At 37.2% G+C, this 19,782-nt stretch overlaps 1 protein-coding gene across 1 annotated transcript in view; it reads right to left on the bottom strand.

Annotated features, from left to right (window-relative positions):
* Positions 1–1,208: 1,208 nt before the first annotated feature.
* The window catches only part of washc4 (WASH complex subunit 4), a 20,848-nt gene continuing 2,274 nt past the window's right edge, over positions 1,209–19,782 (bottom strand). The window contains exons 3-33 of the mRNA XM_053641826.1: positions 19,748–19,782; positions 19,405–19,470; positions 19,178–19,223; positions 18,912–18,979; positions 17,814–17,896; positions 17,658–17,700; positions 17,457–17,560; positions 17,179–17,299; positions 15,157–15,280; positions 14,265–14,392; positions 13,151–13,311; positions 12,759–12,885; positions 12,220–12,345; positions 11,642–11,749; positions 11,322–11,468; positions 11,000–11,079; positions 10,745–10,850; positions 10,458–10,574; positions 9,519–9,687; positions 9,159–9,313; positions 7,805–7,879; positions 7,599–7,703; positions 7,343–7,477; positions 7,144–7,252; positions 6,584–6,650; positions 6,370–6,456; positions 6,032–6,179; positions 5,384–5,480; positions 5,090–5,277; positions 4,212–4,308; positions 1,209–1,935 (exon numbers count right to left, since the gene is read on the bottom strand). The exon at positions 19,748–19,782 is cut by the window's right edge and continues 19 nt beyond it. Coding sequence (XP_053497801.1) covers positions 1,868–1,935; positions 4,212–4,308; positions 5,090–5,277; positions 5,384–5,480; positions 6,032–6,179; positions 6,370–6,456; positions 6,584–6,650; positions 7,144–7,252; positions 7,343–7,477; positions 7,599–7,703; positions 7,805–7,879; positions 9,159–9,313; positions 9,519–9,687; positions 10,458–10,574; positions 10,745–10,850; positions 11,000–11,079; positions 11,322–11,468; positions 11,642–11,749; positions 12,220–12,345; positions 12,759–12,885; positions 13,151–13,311; positions 14,265–14,392; positions 15,157–15,280; positions 17,179–17,299; positions 17,457–17,560; positions 17,658–17,700; positions 17,814–17,896; positions 18,912–18,979; positions 19,178–19,223; positions 19,405–19,470; positions 19,748–19,782 — 3,290 coding nt within the window. The 3' untranslated portion in view covers positions 1,209–1,867. The remainder of the gene's footprint in view (positions 1,936–4,211; positions 4,309–5,089; positions 5,278–5,383; positions 5,481–6,031; positions 6,180–6,369; positions 6,457–6,583; positions 6,651–7,143; positions 7,253–7,342; positions 7,478–7,598; positions 7,704–7,804; positions 7,880–9,158; positions 9,314–9,518; positions 9,688–10,457; positions 10,575–10,744; positions 10,851–10,999; positions 11,080–11,321; positions 11,469–11,641; positions 11,750–12,219; positions 12,346–12,758; positions 12,886–13,150; positions 13,312–14,264; positions 14,393–15,156; positions 15,281–17,178; positions 17,300–17,456; positions 17,561–17,657; positions 17,701–17,813; positions 17,897–18,911; positions 18,980–19,177; positions 19,224–19,404; positions 19,471–19,747) is intronic.

Raw genomic sequence — 19,782 nt, forward strand, 5'->3', positions numbered from 1 at the left:
TAGTTTTCCACAAATTGTATGATTACTGTTATTTATTTTAAAAATGACAATGGTTCAAGGAAGAGAGAGAATCAATCAACACTCAGCTGGAATGTTTTCAAAATTCTACCATTAAGCATTCATGTGCATTATGGTCATGTGCATAAAGCTTTCACACAGAGCCTCCATGTTATAACATTTAACCAAAAAAAAAAAAAGAGCAACGCTTCTGTTGCACACATTTTTATACCGATTAGGCAGCATGGACATCAGGTACTAAATACAATGTTAGTTTGCTACATTTCCATGGACTTCAGCTCACTGAGCAAAAAAACAGCCACGTCATTTGTTTTTTAATACACGGGCATAATTCCCTTGGATTATCACATGAGGATTTCATCAGAGATAGTTCCTATTAATTTGACCCTGCTCCTTCACTGACTTGGTGTGCAACCTAGTGAGTGTTCATGGTGCCTATTTTAAGTGTTTCACCTGCTGTTCCAAATAATCCCACAACTTTCCTATGGATTTAAGTTCTGGTGATGTTGCAGACCAGTGAATATGTCCCAGTCTTCCATCATTGTACAAAGAAATGCAGGCATGTGGATGTGACCCATTTCTTGTCCAGAGAGATTATTGTGTTTTTAAAACAAAACCACCTTTTTACACTGCACAACACAACACATTTCTCCTTATGCAGAGTTACACTGCACAAAACATTCTCATCTGCAGAACTTTGCATTAGCACACTGTTCCAAAGAAACTGAGTTATACACCTTGTTATGAAAAAAAAATCCTAGCTACAAAATCAATCTACAGGGTGTCCCAAAAGTCTCCATAGATAGGAGACTATGTTTTCCAGTACCAAATCAGTTACCCCTTCGTCAGTGGATGCTCATGGACGTCCACTTCTTGGTTGGTCTGCAACAAATCCATTCTTCGTTCATTGGTTAATAAGTTTGACGACAGTGTCGTGTGTGATGTGCTTGCCATGTTTCCTGTTAAAGTCCATCGCAACCTTGCGACAGCTTCCTGTTCCAGCCATTAGAATGATTTCAATACATTCTTCATCTGTCAAAGGTGTTCTTAAAGGCTATTTGAAGAAAGAAAAAAAAAAAATTTTTTTATATATATATATATATTATATATTATATATTATATATATATATATATATATATATATATATATATATATATATATATATATATATATAAATAAAAAACCAAGTATGAAAAATTTTAGAAGATATTTTGCTAAAGAGTTAACTTCCCCTACGTACTGGGACTTTTGGGACACCCTGTATTATCCTTCTTTTAAGTACATTAGAATGCAAAATGGTCAATATTGTAAATCTAGCAACAGACTTACAAGGAAGTGGGTCAAAAAACCTACTTCAATGTAGAACCTGTTATTTAAGCACCTCCACTTTACACATTATCAAATTAGAAAAGGGAAACGGTCAAAGATGATTTGTATTTAAAAATCAAACATTGCTTTAGTATTGCCTTATTAAAATATTTCTTTCTAAAAAAAAGGTCTCATTGACCAAATAATTACAGCAGCCAAACGTGCTCACCTGCCAGTTACCTGACAAAATCTGTATAGCAATGCAGAAAATAATGGTGACATGACCTTGATTTTTTTTCTAAAAGCAGATCACAGTCAGTTCCAGTCCTAAGTGCATTAGAAGGAATAAATATTCCACAATATTCACACTGTATATTCCCAGTTCATGATCCATGACCGAGGACATTTATCTTGTATCTTGCCATGCAATACTGAGTTACAATCCAAAACATGGCAGTCTATACAAATTCTGGATAAGCTGGTTGTTTCCACTTCTTAAAGTGACCTTAAAGACTTGAAGTGGGACGTGTGTTTTTAGTTTCACTTGGCACCCGGCTCAGGGGTGGCAGCAGTCTCAGATGAAGCAGCATCAGCTTTAGCAACATCCTCTAAAACAGAATACATACAATGAGAATATAATTAATACATTTCAACACATTCATGGTGGCAGTTCTATAAACCCTAATCCGTACAAGACATTTAAAGGAAAAAAAACAAAAAAACCCACCTTGAACAACCTGTACATTTTAATGACATGTTTGTTAATTTAAAATTCTTTCTTTGACATGCTGGTCTATTTTCACTTTGGCTAAAGGTTTCCTACACGACCCACAATGGCATTTGACTACCTGCTGGCAATGTAAAGCCGTTGGGATTTAGGCCTTGCTTCATGTCTATTTAAAGCGAGTGATGCAGCAGTGCTTTATTTCTTTAGTGTGTCCAGCTCTCTCACATCCTCATCTGAACACTCTGCTCAAGCAAATCATATTCCGAAGCTTCAACTTTCTTGCTTATACCGCCATCAACACCATCTCGCTCAGCATCTCGTACATTAATAACTAGCCAAGTCTTCACTGTACCGCACCACAACTGCATAATGTAGTGTAGCTGCATTGCATTTTGAAACTTCAAAAGTCCAACATGTGTTGTTTCCACTAACTCAACACTGGATTTCTCATTAATATGACTTTGCATTTGTTGGAAAATGGCGAGTGAGTAATGAAGTTGTTGCTCTTTTGTGTTTGGGAGCCTGACTATTATCAGTTATGTCTGAGATGATTGAAATTTTACTTGCTAACTGCACTAGTACTGTCCTTATTTGATGTCAGAGTGAAAGACAACCACTAACTTCTCATGCGAATAACAGCAAAATAAACAAAAACAAAAGAAAAAACACTGCATGAACCAACAAATTAACATCAGAATTGTGAAGCAGATCACAAATAGGGTTGATATAAATACAGTTGAGGTCCTAAGTTTACATACCCCTTGCAGAATCTGCACAATGTTAGTAATAATTTATATATTAAAAAAAAGAAGAAGAAGAAGAAGAAGAAGAAAAAAAAAAAGGGATCATAAAAATTCTATTTTGTTGTTTATTTAGTACTGCCTGGAATAAGGTATTTCACATAACAGATACTTAGATAGTCAATAATAACTGAATTTATACAGGATGATCAGTTTAAATTGTTATTTTGTTTAAAGGTTTTTTTTTCATTTAGTACTGCCCTTCAGAAGCTACATAAGATATTTACATGTTTCCCAGCAGACAAAATAACTATTTAAACCAATCATGCTGTTCAGAAGTTTACACCCCCTTGACTCTTAATGTATCGTGTTGCCTTCTTGAGCATCCGTGAATGTTTGCACCTTTTGTAATAGTTGTGTACGAGTCCCTCAGTTGTCCTCAGTGTGAAAAGATGGATCTCAACATCATATAGCCGCTGTTGGAAAGAGGTCAAATATGCAGAAGATGCTGGAAAACTAAAGAATGTGCAGGACCTGGAGGATTTTTCTGAAGAACAATGGGCAGTTTAACTGCTCAGGACAAACATGGGACTCATGAAGGATTAATAATCAAGCGTATGTAAACTTATGAACTGGTTCATTTGTGTAAATTCAGTTATTATCGTTTCTTTAGGACCATTCGTAAACATCTGTTATGTGAAATAGCTTATTAAGGGCAGTACTAAATAAAGTTTTGCAGATTCTGCAAGGCATATGTAAACTTATGATCTTAACTGTATATTTAATGTGTTTCAGGGCAGAGGCATCTTTTAAGGGTGTATTATGTTTGAAATGTGGTTCTATTCTGCCCTTTAAGTTAATACATTTTGTCAGCATCCTGTCAAGGTGCAAACTATGAGAAGGTTGCTGCAATTAAAAAGATCACATTTCTATTAATGAGAAGCGGACGGGCAGATAGTCAACACCAGATCAGCTCATGACTCATGCTACTTACCATGGACACAATAACCAATGCTCAGCACTTCCTTTCTGTATTTATCCCTTTGATATATCCTGATTTGGGTCTCTGTGGGGTATAATTTATGGGTTTGTGTCCTAAAATCAGTTTGTTTTAACATATGATAGCACACCAGGGTTGAAAATAAGTGAACCAAGTGATACGAGTGTCAGAGAGTTGTTTTATTTTGCATTGGAAAGACATTTTTAAATAAAATGCAGAACCTTTTATATCAGCAGCTCCTCTTTAGTTTAGTTACTTTAATGGGAACGCTGATTAAAAACTCCATATCCAAGATGCTATTACTTTAATTAGCGTAATTAACATTCTACTTAAAGTAATAAATGCCTTAATACAACATATTGAAAGATTTCCACTTTCTTGCTGTCTACTAATGTTACAAAAGTGCAGTTAACCTACCCCTATCCTTCTTCTCCTGAGTTTCCTCTGCTGCAGTCTTATCAGCCCTGAAGAATATCCGTGCACTGCTCAGAGAGAAGTAAAGTAGCTCGAACTCCTGTCAGCAGACAAAAGCACAAGGCATGTGTCAGTGCTAAATAAAACCCCCAAAACACTCAAACCAGTCATCTCAATCGCTATTTCTTTCCCCAACATTGTTCCCACTCTTTTTTTTTTTTTTTTTTTTTTTTTTTTTTTAGAAGGTAGTGACCCTACTTGCAAACAGGCAGTGATAATTTTACAGAATGCACACTCAAATGTAAGCTTAGAAATAACCCTGGATAAGAAAAGTACTAGCTAAGGTTCAAAGAAATATGCACTTTCAATGGCATAATAGCCCAATGTGACCTTTTGCAAGAACCTCACAAATATTCCCAGCATTGGAAAACTAATTTTTCAGTTTTCCCAAGATGTATGTGAACTCAGCAGATTATTTATTCATTCATTTTCAGTATATATCATGGTCTGGTTTGTGGTGGATCTGGAGCCCATCCTGGAAACACTGACTGGACATGGAGGTGGGAATACACCTTCGATGGGACTCCTGTCCATGCACACTCATGCACACCTAGGGGAAATGTAGCATAGCCAATGTACCTACCGGCATGTTTTTGGAAAGTGGGAGGGAACCGGAGAACCCAGAGAAACCCCAAAGAGGAGAAAATGACAAACTCCATTCAGACAGTAACACAAGATCAGGCTCAAACCTCTGGATCTGTGAAGTGGCAAGGCTACCCGCTGCACCACCATGCCAGCTCTGCAGATTATTCTTATGTTTGTTCTAATATAAACAGAGAACCTGAAGAATGAACTTCTCATAAAAGTAGCTATTGGCACACCTGCAGGTAGATGTCTAGTCTCTTCTGAGTTAAGTTCATGGTCTGCATGAGTTTCTCATCTTGGTTGGTGGCCTGGATGTTCTGTTCTTTCACCATTTCCTTCTTGTATTTCTCACGAACTGCCTGGAACCAGTGCAATGAGTCAAACTCCTGATATTGGTCCAACAGCTTCAAGATATAGGCGACACCTTAGGAGAGAAATAGTAGGAAAATTGAGATGATGGCCATCAGAGCAGCACAATCACAGATAACAAAACAGTTTTTTTTTGTGTAACAGAAATATCTGACACTTACCCATGGCGAAGCCATCATCTGTAAATGCTGCACCACTTTTATTCTTTTTGTTCAGCTTCTCCTTACAGCTGATGGAGTGTTCCACAAAGTTTACTGCCTGAAAAGGGGGGGGGGGCATATAAAATGTTTACTAAAGTATCTCCCGTATGATTAGGCATGGGGACTCATTCAATGGTTTAAGGAGTATGAATACATTGTAAATCATATACTATGGCCTTCACAAATATCTTTTGCAAGGATGGTGCTCCAAAATCTGGAACTGTACTAAAGCAGTGTAGCTGTGGATTTGCAGGATCTCTGGAACTGATTTGTAGGCACACTTAAGCTGTTCTGTTGGCTCAGGGTGGCATACAGTCTTACCAAAACATTATGATAATGTTTTTTTTTTCCCCTTATGTTTGGTCACCCATCTTTACTTACATATTCATAGTGTCTGGTATTTTAATGATGGTGAAAAAGTATATAAATGTACAAATGTCCTGGATCTTTTTTAGCAGATTCTTGAGCATTAAAATATTTAAAACATTTTTATTCTACATAGAATAATTTAATGGTTTAAAATCACAAGTTCAAATGTACTTTTAGAACTGGAATCTGAGAAAAATGGAATATATCTGATAACCTTAAACTGCAGAGATTGCTGCTTACCAAAGGAGGAACGATCATGTAGAAGTTTCTCAAGTGCATATTCTTCACGCTGCGGAACTCCGGGGCAAAAACTCCCACGAGCATTTTGAAATACTCGGTTCCCTCAGCTGAGTTACTGGTCAGGTCACTGAGTACACAGTCTAGAACACTGAAATGATACAAGTTTGTTTTCTTGTTTCTCTCGATGAAAATGCATAACTTTATACTTGAGATGATTTTCTGAGCTAATTAGATTTAGGATCTCAAACAGGACACTTGCTAGGTAAGAACACATGTTTTTCATTGCACTCACAGAGACAAGGGACAAAGATGGATGCAGAATAATCATATTTTAGTACCTGGCTGCTTTCTGAGTCTCCTCAGTGAGGCCCTCCTCCTTCACCAACTCCTCAAAGTTTACAATATCCTCAAGATCAGGAACAAACCTGAAATTTTAGTAGTATACGTATGAAGTGATATTTTCCAATGACAATATTCAAAGTGCTCTACATTTTCATGTTATATTAACAGGCTTAATTTAGTTCATGTGTGTATGTGTGTATATGACTTTACCTGATGGCGCTGCTGCAGCAGTGAAGACCCCCAGAGCGGATCATCCGTACATACCCCATTGCGTTACCTATGAGAGAGAGAAAAAAAAGGGGAAATTTTAGGAAAAAACACAAAGGAAAAACGAGAGGAAATATTAAATTCAACTCAATTTCAATTCAATTTTTTTATGTAACGCTTTTAACAACTAACACTGTCAAAAGCAGCTTTACAGAAATATAAATTTTACATTTTTAAATGTTTCCCTATTGAGCAAACCCGACGGTGGCAAAGAAAAAGTCCATGAGATGACATGAGGAGGAAACCTCAGAGCAACCCATCCTCATCTGGATGACACCGAATAGTGTTGTTATAAATAATTTCTCTTCTATAACTGTGTACTATATAGTAGCAAAAGGAGTATGAGCATCATTACAGTTTTAACTTTAATCCGCTGTATCAAACTGAAGTTGTTAACTGTTCAGTGATGGAAACTGGAGTGCAAACTGTTCTCAGCAACAAACAAGTGCTATAAATAACGACATAGAAGTGTTGTGATAACTGCAGCATGTACAAGTCCTTACCAATCTGGCTGATGAGTTGTCTGAACTGGTCCAGGTAACTCTGGCCATCTGGAGTGATGCCCAATTTCCTAATACCACGGTTGAACTTTTCTGCCCTCTCAAAGGGGTACTATAAACAAGAAGAACAAAGAAACAGAGCATAGAAATATATATAGAACTACTTGCTTAAATTTAAAAGAAAGAAACCCGAGATATCAACCTTTTGATCGGACTGGTCTTTAGTTTCTCTGAAGAACCGGATGTCTTTGATAAGCCTGGATTTGATGTGCTCATCGTACATGAACTGACTGAAAATGTAGAATTTCTTGCGCAGGAACTGATAAGTAAAGTTTACCTGAACAGAAATGAATGTCTCTCAATGAGATCTGACAGCAACTTAGCAAGGCAGAATTTTCTCAGTACACTGAATTAAGCTATAGAACTAAAACAGCTTCTGATTATAAAGCTTCACATACAGTTGTGTTCATGATACCAGTCCCATGGGTGCGTATGGAGTTCGCAATGTGCCGAATATTGATAGTGTTCAAGTGCTTGTTGTTGCTGGTCTTCTCAATGAAGATCTACAAAATTAATGCAGAGAAGATAAGTGTGATTTGTACACAAAGAATGATCGACAGGTATAACAATGCCGAGCCGACTGGTTTCAAAAAACAGGGCCTACCTGGTTGTTCAGATTGTAGAGATAACGTGAGACAAAAACATGGATGTTCCTCATAATCTCCAAGACATCCAGCCCCTAACAGATCAATGAGATTGTATGAATCAGATGTTCATGTTACTGTTCATATGATATTAATCAGTCCTGCCAGGATTTTGCAAGAAAACATATTGCAGAAATTAACTCAAAATCAAGCAAACTCCACAATATTCAGAGTAGCTTGGAATTTGTTTTTAAATTACCACAGATTTTCCATAGATTTGGGCCAAAAAGAGTCATGTGACGTCATCGCAACATGCATTCGGTGAAAGCCCTCTTCAATTCACATGCATCGAACATAATAGCTAAAGGTCTCATTTACCAACAACCATCACTGCGAAAGACCATGCAAAACAAATTTTGTGCAATTGCAATTTCACCAAATCAAGTAGTTTTCAGCAAAAAGGCACAAAAACTCCTCAAGTTACATCGCATACTTTGTAAGAAGACGCTGCAAAATCAAGCATTTTTGGCTGCAACAATCACAAAATAACTCCGCAGAATCCTGCACAGACTGATTAATGTAAAACACTTTCAAAACCTTCTAATGACATAGACTATGTTTACATGGACAGCAGTAATCTACCTTATTCTGAATAAAACAATATTGTGATTAAGGTATTTACATGAGTCGATTTTAGAATACTCCTTTCATATTCCCGTTTTACATGTTATAGAACATAGAGTGATTAACAGCACACGTCATTACATCCCCACACTATGCCGTCCGACGTTCCCTCCAGAATTTCACATACTAACATAAAGTTCGTCTTCGTTATGGTACCGTATACAGTTTTGGGTTTCATTTTTAATTTTACGAAAGCTTCAAGTGCAGTTAATTATGCTGTAGGTGCAAACAGATGACTTGCTTGAAGTCGTGGGATTCGACCGAAACCACATACTTACCTACTATATAGTAGCTGAAATACATGTATTTTACCTGCTACATAGCAGGTAAGTACACGGTTTCGGACACAGCTGTGCTCTCTCGTTTGCCGTCAAACAGTTGAGCACTGCCGTGTGTGTACGTGTCCTGTCGCAAAATGCGGTGAAAACTCCCACACAAAGTTAATACTGTGATTAAGGTGTGTACATGTCTGTAATGCACATTGATGATGCGAAATAGGAATAAAATAGAAATACTCCACATGTCTTAATTCGATTAATGTTTAATTCGAGTACGTCTTTAACCGGATTAAGGACATCAATAATTGCTGTTTACATGGTAGTTTCTTAATCAGAGTAAAGTATTGTCTTAATCGGGTTAATATCAGATTATTGTTGTCCATGTAAACGTACTGATCGACACTAAATATACCTGTTCCAGAGTCTGGCTGGGGAGATGAGCCTCGGTCATGACCAGACCATAGCGCTGCGTGGCCAGGTTCCTCATCTCACTGTATGTGGCCCAGTCATGGAGTGCCACTGTTGTCAGGTTGTAAAATGTTTTGTCCAGGTAGTGTGTGACGTAGGCTGCATAAACAACAACACCATGGGAAACTGACAACCATATTTAGCAATTATACATACAGACCATCCACTCTAACAGCAAACACAGAAGGTCTGATAATTCTCACCAAAATATGCAAATATACCTTTAGAGATCACATGCAGTTGAATTCAATTACCTTGTGTTGGTTTCATTTGTGTGTTATAAACAATGCTCCTTTTCACTGACCTTTGATGTCTATGAAGCGATTGAAGAAGCGGATAGGCTTGAGGGAAAAGAAGTGAGCCAGGTCTTTCATGCCTACTTTGAAAGGGTTACGGTCGTCCAGCTTGAGATGTGTGTGCACAGAAAGCCGCAGGTCTTTCTCTATCTCCTTGCACAGCTTGTCCAACAAATGCTAATGGAAAAAAGGAGACCAGCAAAGATTATGTTCCCCCCTACATGCAACTCTACTTATATGCTCATTTACGGTTGGATGTTAAATCTGGCTAAATTCTATATTTAAAAAAATTATAATTTAAAAAACAAGATCTACTATGGGGTAACAGCATATAGGTGCCAACCTTTTTCATGCAACATTATAGAGTAGACTGTTGTGGCTACATTTACCTAGTGTATGTCAGTGAATGACATGGCTGGTTACAACTGATGCAAGTGGAGTACCTGTGTTGGCTTAGCATGCATTAAAAATATTAATACTGGAGCTTGGATATCTAACTATGGCTCCATTCAAACAATCAGCATTTGAAACTGACAACCGTATATAGCAACTACAGTGACTCTAAAATTGTGCATAATGTTACATTGTAGCTAGCAGCAAGAAGTAAGACAGACACTGCATTTTATGAACAAGTGAATGGACATGTCTTAAATGTTTTTTTTCTTTCAATTCATGCGAACTTTTAGAACAACATTGAGAACTTGCAAACTACAGACTTTTTCAATGTAGATAATAGACAGGTTATCAACAGATAATGTATTATATTAAGTGTTTATTCAAAATGTAAATGTCAAAATTAGCTTATCATTAATATTTCATATAAAACTTTAATCATATGATGGCTCAGATGCCATAAGCAGTGCAACACATCTATAGCTGTAATGTCACTAATTTTCAACCCATTACAACCATCATTTTTACCCTTGTTTCAGTTACTCCTTCCTCACCTCACCGAAGACCTCCATGATCTCCTTGTCATAGCACTCCAGTAGCTGCTCGCAGGACTCCGTGTGTTTGGCATGCAGCATGGTGGGCACACAATCTCTGAGAGCACTAAACATGTACTAGAGGACACCAGTCATCCAAAACAAACAAACAAACACAAACCTTAGTTACTCACTGGACAGTATGCAGCAGCACTGTCACTACTGGAATTTCAGTTCCTGTATCAGAAACATTTTGCAAAATGTCAAATCACTTTGCAATAAGGACAGTATACTGTCAGTAGACTTACATGTATTCTAGCTGCATCCACAGCATTATCATAAACATCATCCAGGTAAATGGGAAACACTGCACGGTGCCAGTAGAGAAAGCTGCAATCACACTGCACTTTGACCCTGAGGAGAAGAAACAGTTTCTTGTTTTTTAAACATTAGAAGAGTAAATCTTGCTATTGTAAAATTGTAAAAGAACAATTATATACATATATATATATTCATGCACACTTATGGCTTTGAGGGTCCTTTTGTAGTTATACAAGGCTCACCTCTCTCTTAATTCACTAATGAGGTCCAGTTTCTTTAGGACAAGTTGTAACGGCAGAAGCTCCTCATCCTTGAATGTTTTCTTGAAAGCAAAATGAAGCACATTTGTATGCAAAATGAATATACTGTTCTGACACCATGCAAATTTAGTCTGCCAGTGTAACCTTTTGTACAAACAGCCATAGAAGATAGTAAGAGATCAGGTAAAGAGAGAATACTGTAACTAGTGTCAAGCAAGCACAGAGAACACAAAGTGACCACAATAGATTTTATCCAATTGCAAAGTCTCAAAGCACCTCATATTCCAAGCACATGCTTCCTTACCATCTGAGTGCCCACACTGAGTGCTAGAGACACTACCAGTCTTCTCTCCCTGGTACTCGGGCCATTCAGCGTGTTCTCGGCGAGCACCAGGGACGACAGCACATCCAGCCTCTGCTCACTGTACTTCTTATCAGAGATCACTCTTTTCTACAGTACAACAGCGAGTCATTTTATTTTACAAATGAAGACAAGAATTTAAGGCATTTTTATGGTATCGTAAAATATTGAAGAATGATAAAATGATATTGATAACGCCTGCAAATGTTTGGAACAGTGGGCTCAAAATATGAAATTTTTACAGAATGCAATAAGGACTTTACCTTAGCTGTAGAAATAGAGGCCAGAGCTTGTGACTGCAGATGCTGAGTGATATGGGACACGGAGTCTGCCACCACAAGGGATCGCCGGTGGAATGTGTGCTCTACTGCCTTTGTTTTTTAAAAAAGACAAATGAGGAAATGTACTAATAAATCAAAAGCAGTCAGTGCAGAATTAAAAAAACCCTCAAATTAAAGTATTTATAACTGAATATAAGCTCATTTTGTTTGGATTTCAGAAGACAGATGATCAAGGAGGTTTGGAGACAATGAAAACGAAGAAAAGATATAGACTGGAAATGTACAGTTTATTGAATTACAAGACTAGACTTATCTATCGTCCTAACTTTCACATTTTTGTGGAATAAACCATTTCCCTATTGCAAGACCTTCCCCGTTTATGCCTTACTGCAGCCTTCGAGGCAAAACGTGCCTCAATGTTTAAGCCTCATAATTGTGTCATTTAAATGGTATTTCTCTCAATGCATTCCAAATGCAGAGACACCTGACAGATGGACAGTCAAGACATTTGCGGATTTTCAGAAGTCAGATAAAGATCATAGTATAAAGGAAAGGTTTACTTTCAGTAGCTCTACTAGACGGCACAGGGCCTTCACAGACGTCTTGGTCATGGGTCGCTGCATGGACATGTAGAGGTTCATGGTGGTTTTTATGATGGTGCTAATGCTGTATGCATATAGGACTCCCTGCAGGCAAAATACACATCACAGTCATTTTAACATGATCACTAATAATAGCTGGAACAGTTATCATCACAAACGTTTCCCTTCATTGAATTCTGAACTGTTCAATTTTAAGCAACCACCAGGTCCTCCAGATTCTCATTCACTCTCATAAAAATGAAAATAAAAACCCTGATGCTTACAAGGTTAAACCCTTTTAAATTATTTATTGAGATTCGGGCCACTGATGTATTGTTTTAGATAGCTATTACAATGCATGGAACAAGTGTCTGATACAGAAGCAGCCCTGGACCACTTGCTCAGGTTACTCATTGGTATAACAATAGCGTTAATGATGAGTCCAGGGGCATGTACGCTCTAAACTCGCCAGAGAAGTCTAACTTCTTTTGTGGTTTAAATGGCAAAATCGTCTTTACCTGTACAAATACATTGCACCTGTTGCTCAGATCTTCTGAGAGTTTCTCAGTTTTCTGGTCTTTTGATAAAATGGCCTCCATCTTCATCATCCAGGAGGTTACAAAAACGTAGTAAGACTGCACATCCCTAGTAAAGGAAAGAAAGAAGCACAGCATTAATGAAGTAAAAATGGATATAATTAACACACAAAAGATTTATTTTGTTATTCATCTTCAGTAATCGTTTTACCCTGGTCAGGGTTGCAGTGAATCCAGAGCCTATCCTGGGAAGAAGGACCATTAATTTACCCTCAAGCCAACTTAAAGCCAGATTACGAATCTTGTGATGCTCTCTTAAAGCTAGAGGGTAAACACAGCAGATTCATTGCATTCATGTGCACCATGAAACTCACTTTGTTAGTGTCTGTGCCTTTTGTTGTAAGAATGTATCTCTGCTGATACGAATGGCCTGGAGACTTTTCTTATCCATTAGTTTGGCTGCTGCTGGGATTTTATTGATCAAAAATGTATCAGGAAACCAGATTACATTGCCAGTCAGTGTAACTGCAGGAACCTTGAAGAGAAAGAAAAGTGTTAAATACACTGGAAAAAAATTATTCATGTTATATATTCAGCAAAAAAAAAGAAACGCCCCTTTATAAGGAGATTGTATTTTAAAGATAATTTTGTGAAATCCAAATAAGCTTTACAGACCTTTATTGGAAAGGGTTTAAACGATGTTTTTCATGCTTGTTCATTGAATCATAAAAAATTATTGCACATGCGGAACTGTCCTTAAGACAAGAACAGTTCACAGGCGGTAGGCAATTAAGGTCACATTTACAACAACTTAGGACACTAAAGAGACCTTTCTATTGACTCTGAAAAACACCAGAAGAAAGATGCCTAGGGTTCCTGCTCACCTGCATGAACATGCCATAGACCTGCTGCAGGGAGGCATGAGGACTGCAGATGTGGCCAGAGCAATAAACTGCAATGCCTGTAATGTAAGACACCCAAGACAGTGCTACAGGGAGACAGGAAGGACAGCTGATCGTCCTTGCAGTGGAAAATGACATGCAACCATGTGTCCCCCCAGACGTGGTGGAGAACTTGCAAATGCCTTGGTGGAAGAGTGGGGTAACATTTCACAGCAAGAACTGACCAATCTGGTGCAGTCCATGAGGATGAGATGCACTGTAGTACTTAAAGCAGCTGGTGAACACACCAGATACTGACGGTTACTTTTAATACTGACCCCCCCCCCCCTTTGTTCAGGGATTCATTATTCCATTTCTGTTCCTCAAATGTCTGTGAAACTTGTTCAGTTTAGGTCTCAGTTGTTGAATGGTTTTATGTTAATACAAATATTTACACATGTTAAGAAATTTGCTGGAAATAAAAGTAGTTGAATGTGAGAGGACGTTTATTTATTTGCTGAGTATATATATTCAACTAGAGACTTGGAGATGAATTTGTTGTGTTAGGTAAAGAGGGAAAACACACAGACCTGAGTTTGACACAAACCTTTTTACACACATCCAAAAGAGCTTTGTAGAGCCTCTTGTCGACTGTACGAAAAATGTGAAAATGCAGGGCAAAGAGGCCACAGACCCCGACATATTTATCCCTTTGGTCAATTTCTGCAGGCTCCCCTGTGAACACAAATACAACAACTGAACAGCAATTACGTACAAGTGAACCTATGACTATGACTTTTATTCAGTACTTTCTAGGGATGGGCACTCGAGTACTCGGAAGAGACATCAATGATCGATCATTAAAAAGACAATCGTGCAGTTTGTTTCTCCATTTTAAAGGTAGGTTCTTTTGGTGTGCCTTTCACCTTTTAAAAAAAGTGCTTATGGCTGGTTATTTTAAAGTAGCTATTTTGAACTTGAAAAAACAAACAAATGTGAACATAATGGTAACTCTGCGGCACAACACTGGTCAAGCCATTCGCTTTTGCTTTCACATGTTTCTGTCAGCCACACAAACAGCAGTGTGTGCATACTACTACAATTACGGTAAGTGGGGGAAAAAAGCAGAGATGAGCTTTCTCTGCAATAATTTATTGATTATAGCCAACGGGTCTTCACATTATGACAATATATGATGCTTGTATTTTTATTATGCTGTTTTTTTGTACTATTTTGTAACAAATGACATTATAACAGCCTGTAATATTGAACAAATGAGACACTGAAACAAAATGCATTGCACAAGCAAAAGTATATGAACACAGACAATGTAGCTCTCCCAAGTACTTGACGAGTACTCAAGTAATTACTTCAAGTACTCGAGTAGTCAAAATGGCCATACCAAATACTTTCCCAGTAACACAAGGCCAGATATGATGTAATGTTTATACAGCTCTACTTATATTAACACTGATTAATCAAAATAAGTAAACACAAACCAAGTTTTGACTCCACATTGGCAAAGATAGTGCGAATGTTGTGAGCAAACTCCTCAGCAAAGGCACTGTTTTTAGAGACTGAAACACCTTCCCCAGGATTATCAAATCTCTGGTCTACGCAAGCCTATCAGGAAGAGAAAGAAAAATTTAAACACACATACAAATTATCCCACATTTTCCCAGACTGATGTAAAAAACTGATAATATCTGGTTTTGTTTGGATTATAGAGACAGATGATCAAGGAGGTCTGAAGACTTATAAAAAATAAAAACATTTAAATAAAGAGACTATACAGAAATGTACAGTTCTTTGAATTACAAGACTAGACTGACTTATCGTTCTAACTTTCACATTTTTGCGGTATAAACCATTTCCCTATTTCAAGCCCTTCCCTGTTTATGCCTTACTGAAGCATTCGCGGCAATGGTGGTTCAATGTTTAAGCCTCTGGGCTACTGATCAGAAGGCTGCAGGTTCAAGCCCTGGCACTGGCAAACTGCCATCGTTGGGCCCTTGGACAAGGAAGGCCCTCAGCCTTTTCTGCTCCAGAGGCATCAGATCATGACTCTGACCTCTGTGCCCTGACCACAACTTCTCAATTTCTTTATTTTGTCTTAAGGTTCATACAATAACCACACTGTATTGTTGGTGAATCATATAAAATATTTTAATGATATCAGGCAGACTTGTGTCTGAAATTGTTTGTTTCGCTAACAAGATATGACATGATATGAACTGATATTATGAAGGTATTTTTGTAATGGCAAATAAATACAGTCCCCTCTGAAATTAATGGGACAGCAAGGCCAATTTTTTCTTTTCTACACACTGGACATTTGGGTTTGAGATCAAAAAAATGAATAAGACAATAAATCAGAATTTCAACTTTCATTTACTGATATTTACATCTAGAGGTGTTAAATAATTTAAAACAAGGCACCTTTTATTTAAACCCACCCACTGTTCAAGTGATGAAAATTATTGGAACATGCGACTAACATGTGTTTCCTGTTGCTCAGGTGTGCCCTGTTATATTGACTGTCTAAAGAGTTAATAGCTCTGAATGTCTACTCTTGGATTAAGCCGTGGGTTTCGCTTGAGAATTCTGCATTTGCTGTTAAAAAGGATAAACCAACATAATGGCCAGAGAGCTATCTATGGGAGAAAAGCAAGCCATTTTGAAGCTGAAAAAAAAAGAGGGAAATTGGTCAAAGCACTGGCAGAAGCATTTGGCACAGACAATACACCACTTTGGAATGTCCTAAAAAAAGAAAGAAACCACCAGTGTACTAACAACCAGACATGGAACAAGACAGCCAAAGAAAACAACAGTTAATGACAAAAACATTGTGAGATCTGGGAGAGAAAAAAATCCCACAAACAATGGTCAGAGACATCAACAACCTCCACTAAAATGTGAGTAGTTTCCCAGTGAAGGTGCCATGTTCTAGGTTGTTTAACACATCTAGATGTAAATATCAGGAAATGAAAGCTGAACTTCTGATCTACTGTCCTCATATTCATCTTTTGATCTCAAACCCATATATATTCAGTTTATAGCAAAAACAATTAAATTGGCCTTGTCATTCCAGTACTTTCGGAGGGGACTATATAAAAATAAATTATAACACTAAAATCTTCCCAGTAGTTTATTCTACAGTGATAACATACACAGTTAAGTCCAAAGAGGTATTTACACTTTTCAGAATTGTTCTTCAGACTTGACATATTGTCAGTTATTACTCTGAATGTGTTCTTTTGTTTAGGCAGTAATGAATTGAATACATTAAAATAAAACTTTGCATGAAATTATTTAAATAAATAAGGCTGCATATTTAGTCATTAGTGCACAGGTAAATTTGCATGAGCTATGCAGAGGATAACAGCAAAGCTATTGCTTAGCGGATGACCTGATTTCAAACCCGAGTGTTGCTAACATTAAGAATGCTAAGAACCAAGAATTCTGCCTAAGTATGAACTTTCCTAAGAAAGCACATGTACAAAAAAAGGCTGCATAATAACCTGAAAGATCATGCTGTCCAAAAGCTGGCCCTCCAGCTTCAATAAAAGCTTCTCGAAAGGCTTCAGCTTCTCTTCAGGAATAGCAAATTTAGACGGGTTGTGGTGGACTGATTTGAGTAATCTGTAAAGTCAATTTTTAAAATTTAAAATGTTTAAGTTACTCCATATGCAAAGAACCGCATATGGCTGATAAAATAACCACATATTACATATCAAACTGCCAAATCTGTTTAATTCGAATGAGCATGAATGCATAAGAGTTTCTATATGCTGTTCACCTTTTGTACATCTTCCAGTGATCTCTTAAAGTGCCATGATTCTCCATTATCTCATCCAAAGTAATCAGAACCACCAGGAGTTCACCTAGATGCTCATACACCGTCTGTCCAAAACACAGAAAACATTATCTCACATGAAGAATCACATAATGAGAACACAAAATGAACACCACAAAGATAAATACTTCATAAAAATGTTACCTGAAAATGAACTCCACTTGACTCAATGATTTTTGTGGCAGCTCTAAAAACAATTACCCAGATAATGAAAGTGAAACAAGATGAAAAAAGAAATAACATAATGTGGCACTAACGTTAAAATACACCACAGACAGATTGCATTAGTGAAAAGCTCACTTGTTGTTGTTGTAGAGTGCAGCCAGCTGGTGAACCAAGTTAACCACAACCTCAAAGCACCGAGACACAAAACAAGATAGTTCCTGTACACACACAGAGAGAGCGAGAGAGAGAGAGAAAGAGAGTGAGAGATTTTACCAAATCATTATAATAAATTACTGGTAAAATATTTCACCAACAGGCTCTGATGTTATACACACTGCATCAGTCCCTCCAGGATTTTGCAATTTTGTAACCATTGATTTAAGAAATTAACACAAAATCAAGCAAAGTCCACAACATTCAGAGGAGATTGAGATTTTCCGCAGATTTGGGCCAAGACAACGTGTTATATCATCACAACATTCATTCCGCGAAGCCCTCTTTGATTCACGTGCATATGGATGTAAGAAACTGAACTTTTCACATATCCTTCGGTTATCCGTTCTGTGTTTATGCATTGTTTGCATTGTGTGAAGATGATGCATATGGTTTCATTCTGTAAAATGTATGCATTGGTTGCATGTTATGATGCACTGATGGCATCCTGTTAATATGATGCATTGTTCACATTCTGTTCATTGTTGACATGCTGTAAAATTGATGAATAACTTGTGTTCTGTTAAATTGCAAAAGAGTACAGATTAACATAAAACTACCTAAAACAAACAATGGGCACTTTAAAAATAAAACTATGCAATTACATTTCATGATAAAGAATTTCACTGATATTTATTAGGTGCTAAATTTGAATTGAAATTTTATTTTTCAGTTATTTTCTGTATTCTCTTTTTGTATACATTAGAGAGCCCAATGGTGCCTGAGGTCAGAAAAGTAATGTGTACTGAATGTTGTCTGTGGTGTACTTTTTAAACACAGAAAGTGATTACATGTGTGTCTTCACTGGTAGTAATTTAAAAGAAGAATCCTGTGCTTGCAATTTCACCAATTCAAGTAGTTTTCCCACCAAAAAAAGCACACAAAAAAAAAAATTCTGCAAGTTGCATTGCAAATTTTTTAAAAAGCCACAGAAAAATAAAGCATTTTTGGCCGCAACAATCACAATAAAACCTCCAGGAAATCCTGTATGGACTAAGTAAGTCACAAAGAGTGTTTCACCTGTAAAAATGAGATGAAGCGTCCCATTTGAACCTGACACTCTCCCTCCACCACACTGGCGTCTGAAACTGACAGACAGAAAACACACCATTATCAGAAGGATTCAAAACACAGCATTCTTGATTGTATGAACTGGGCTAAGGCAAAGTGATGCGATATCTGTTGCAAAAGTAATGACATGGTGATGAAAAAACTAAAGACTGTTTTGGGACATTAATCTATCTTCAAAGAGATACTGCAGATAAGAGGAAAACAAAATCGATTACCTCCTTCACCATAATACAGCAAGCCGTTGTAGAACTTGGTTTCAGCCTAAATGTGACAGACAAAACATCATCTTATCATAATGGGCCTGATCTCAATCTAGATCTCATCTAATAAAAACTACTTAAGACTAGAAGTACAGTTTTTTAAAATCTTTCTGCCAGTACAGATTCTATTCATCTCTTTAATTTATTTGTCAAACCCAGTAAAACTAGCATTTTCCACATACCTCATATTTCAGCTTCTTAACTTCACTGCAGAGAGCCGCATAGACTGTAATGACTTTATTAAGGACCTAAATAATAGAACACAGTCAACAGGGTAGACTGTATAGTCAAGAGGGTAGACTGTTGCATGTAATAGCACTTATTCTGAATTAATACAATGTACTATAATTACAGTGAGCAGATCAGTATACATGTATGATGCAAATGGTCCCCCTATGTTTTTTTCTCCGAAATATACAGCCAATAATCTTCAGCACAGAGATACAGGAAAATACCCATCATATATGTTCTGTTCAAATATAAACAAAGCTACCCTAATCATTCAAATTGTGATTAATGACTTACCTTATTTTCCGTTTTAATTAGCTCCAAAAGGGAAG

The sequence above is a fragment of the Ictalurus furcatus genome, chromosome 14 (genome assembly GCF_023375685.1).
Source record: "Ictalurus furcatus strain D&B chromosome 14, Billie_1.0, whole genome shotgun sequence".
Lineage (NCBI taxonomy): Eukaryota > Metazoa > Chordata > Actinopteri > Siluriformes > Ictaluridae > Ictalurus > Ictalurus furcatus.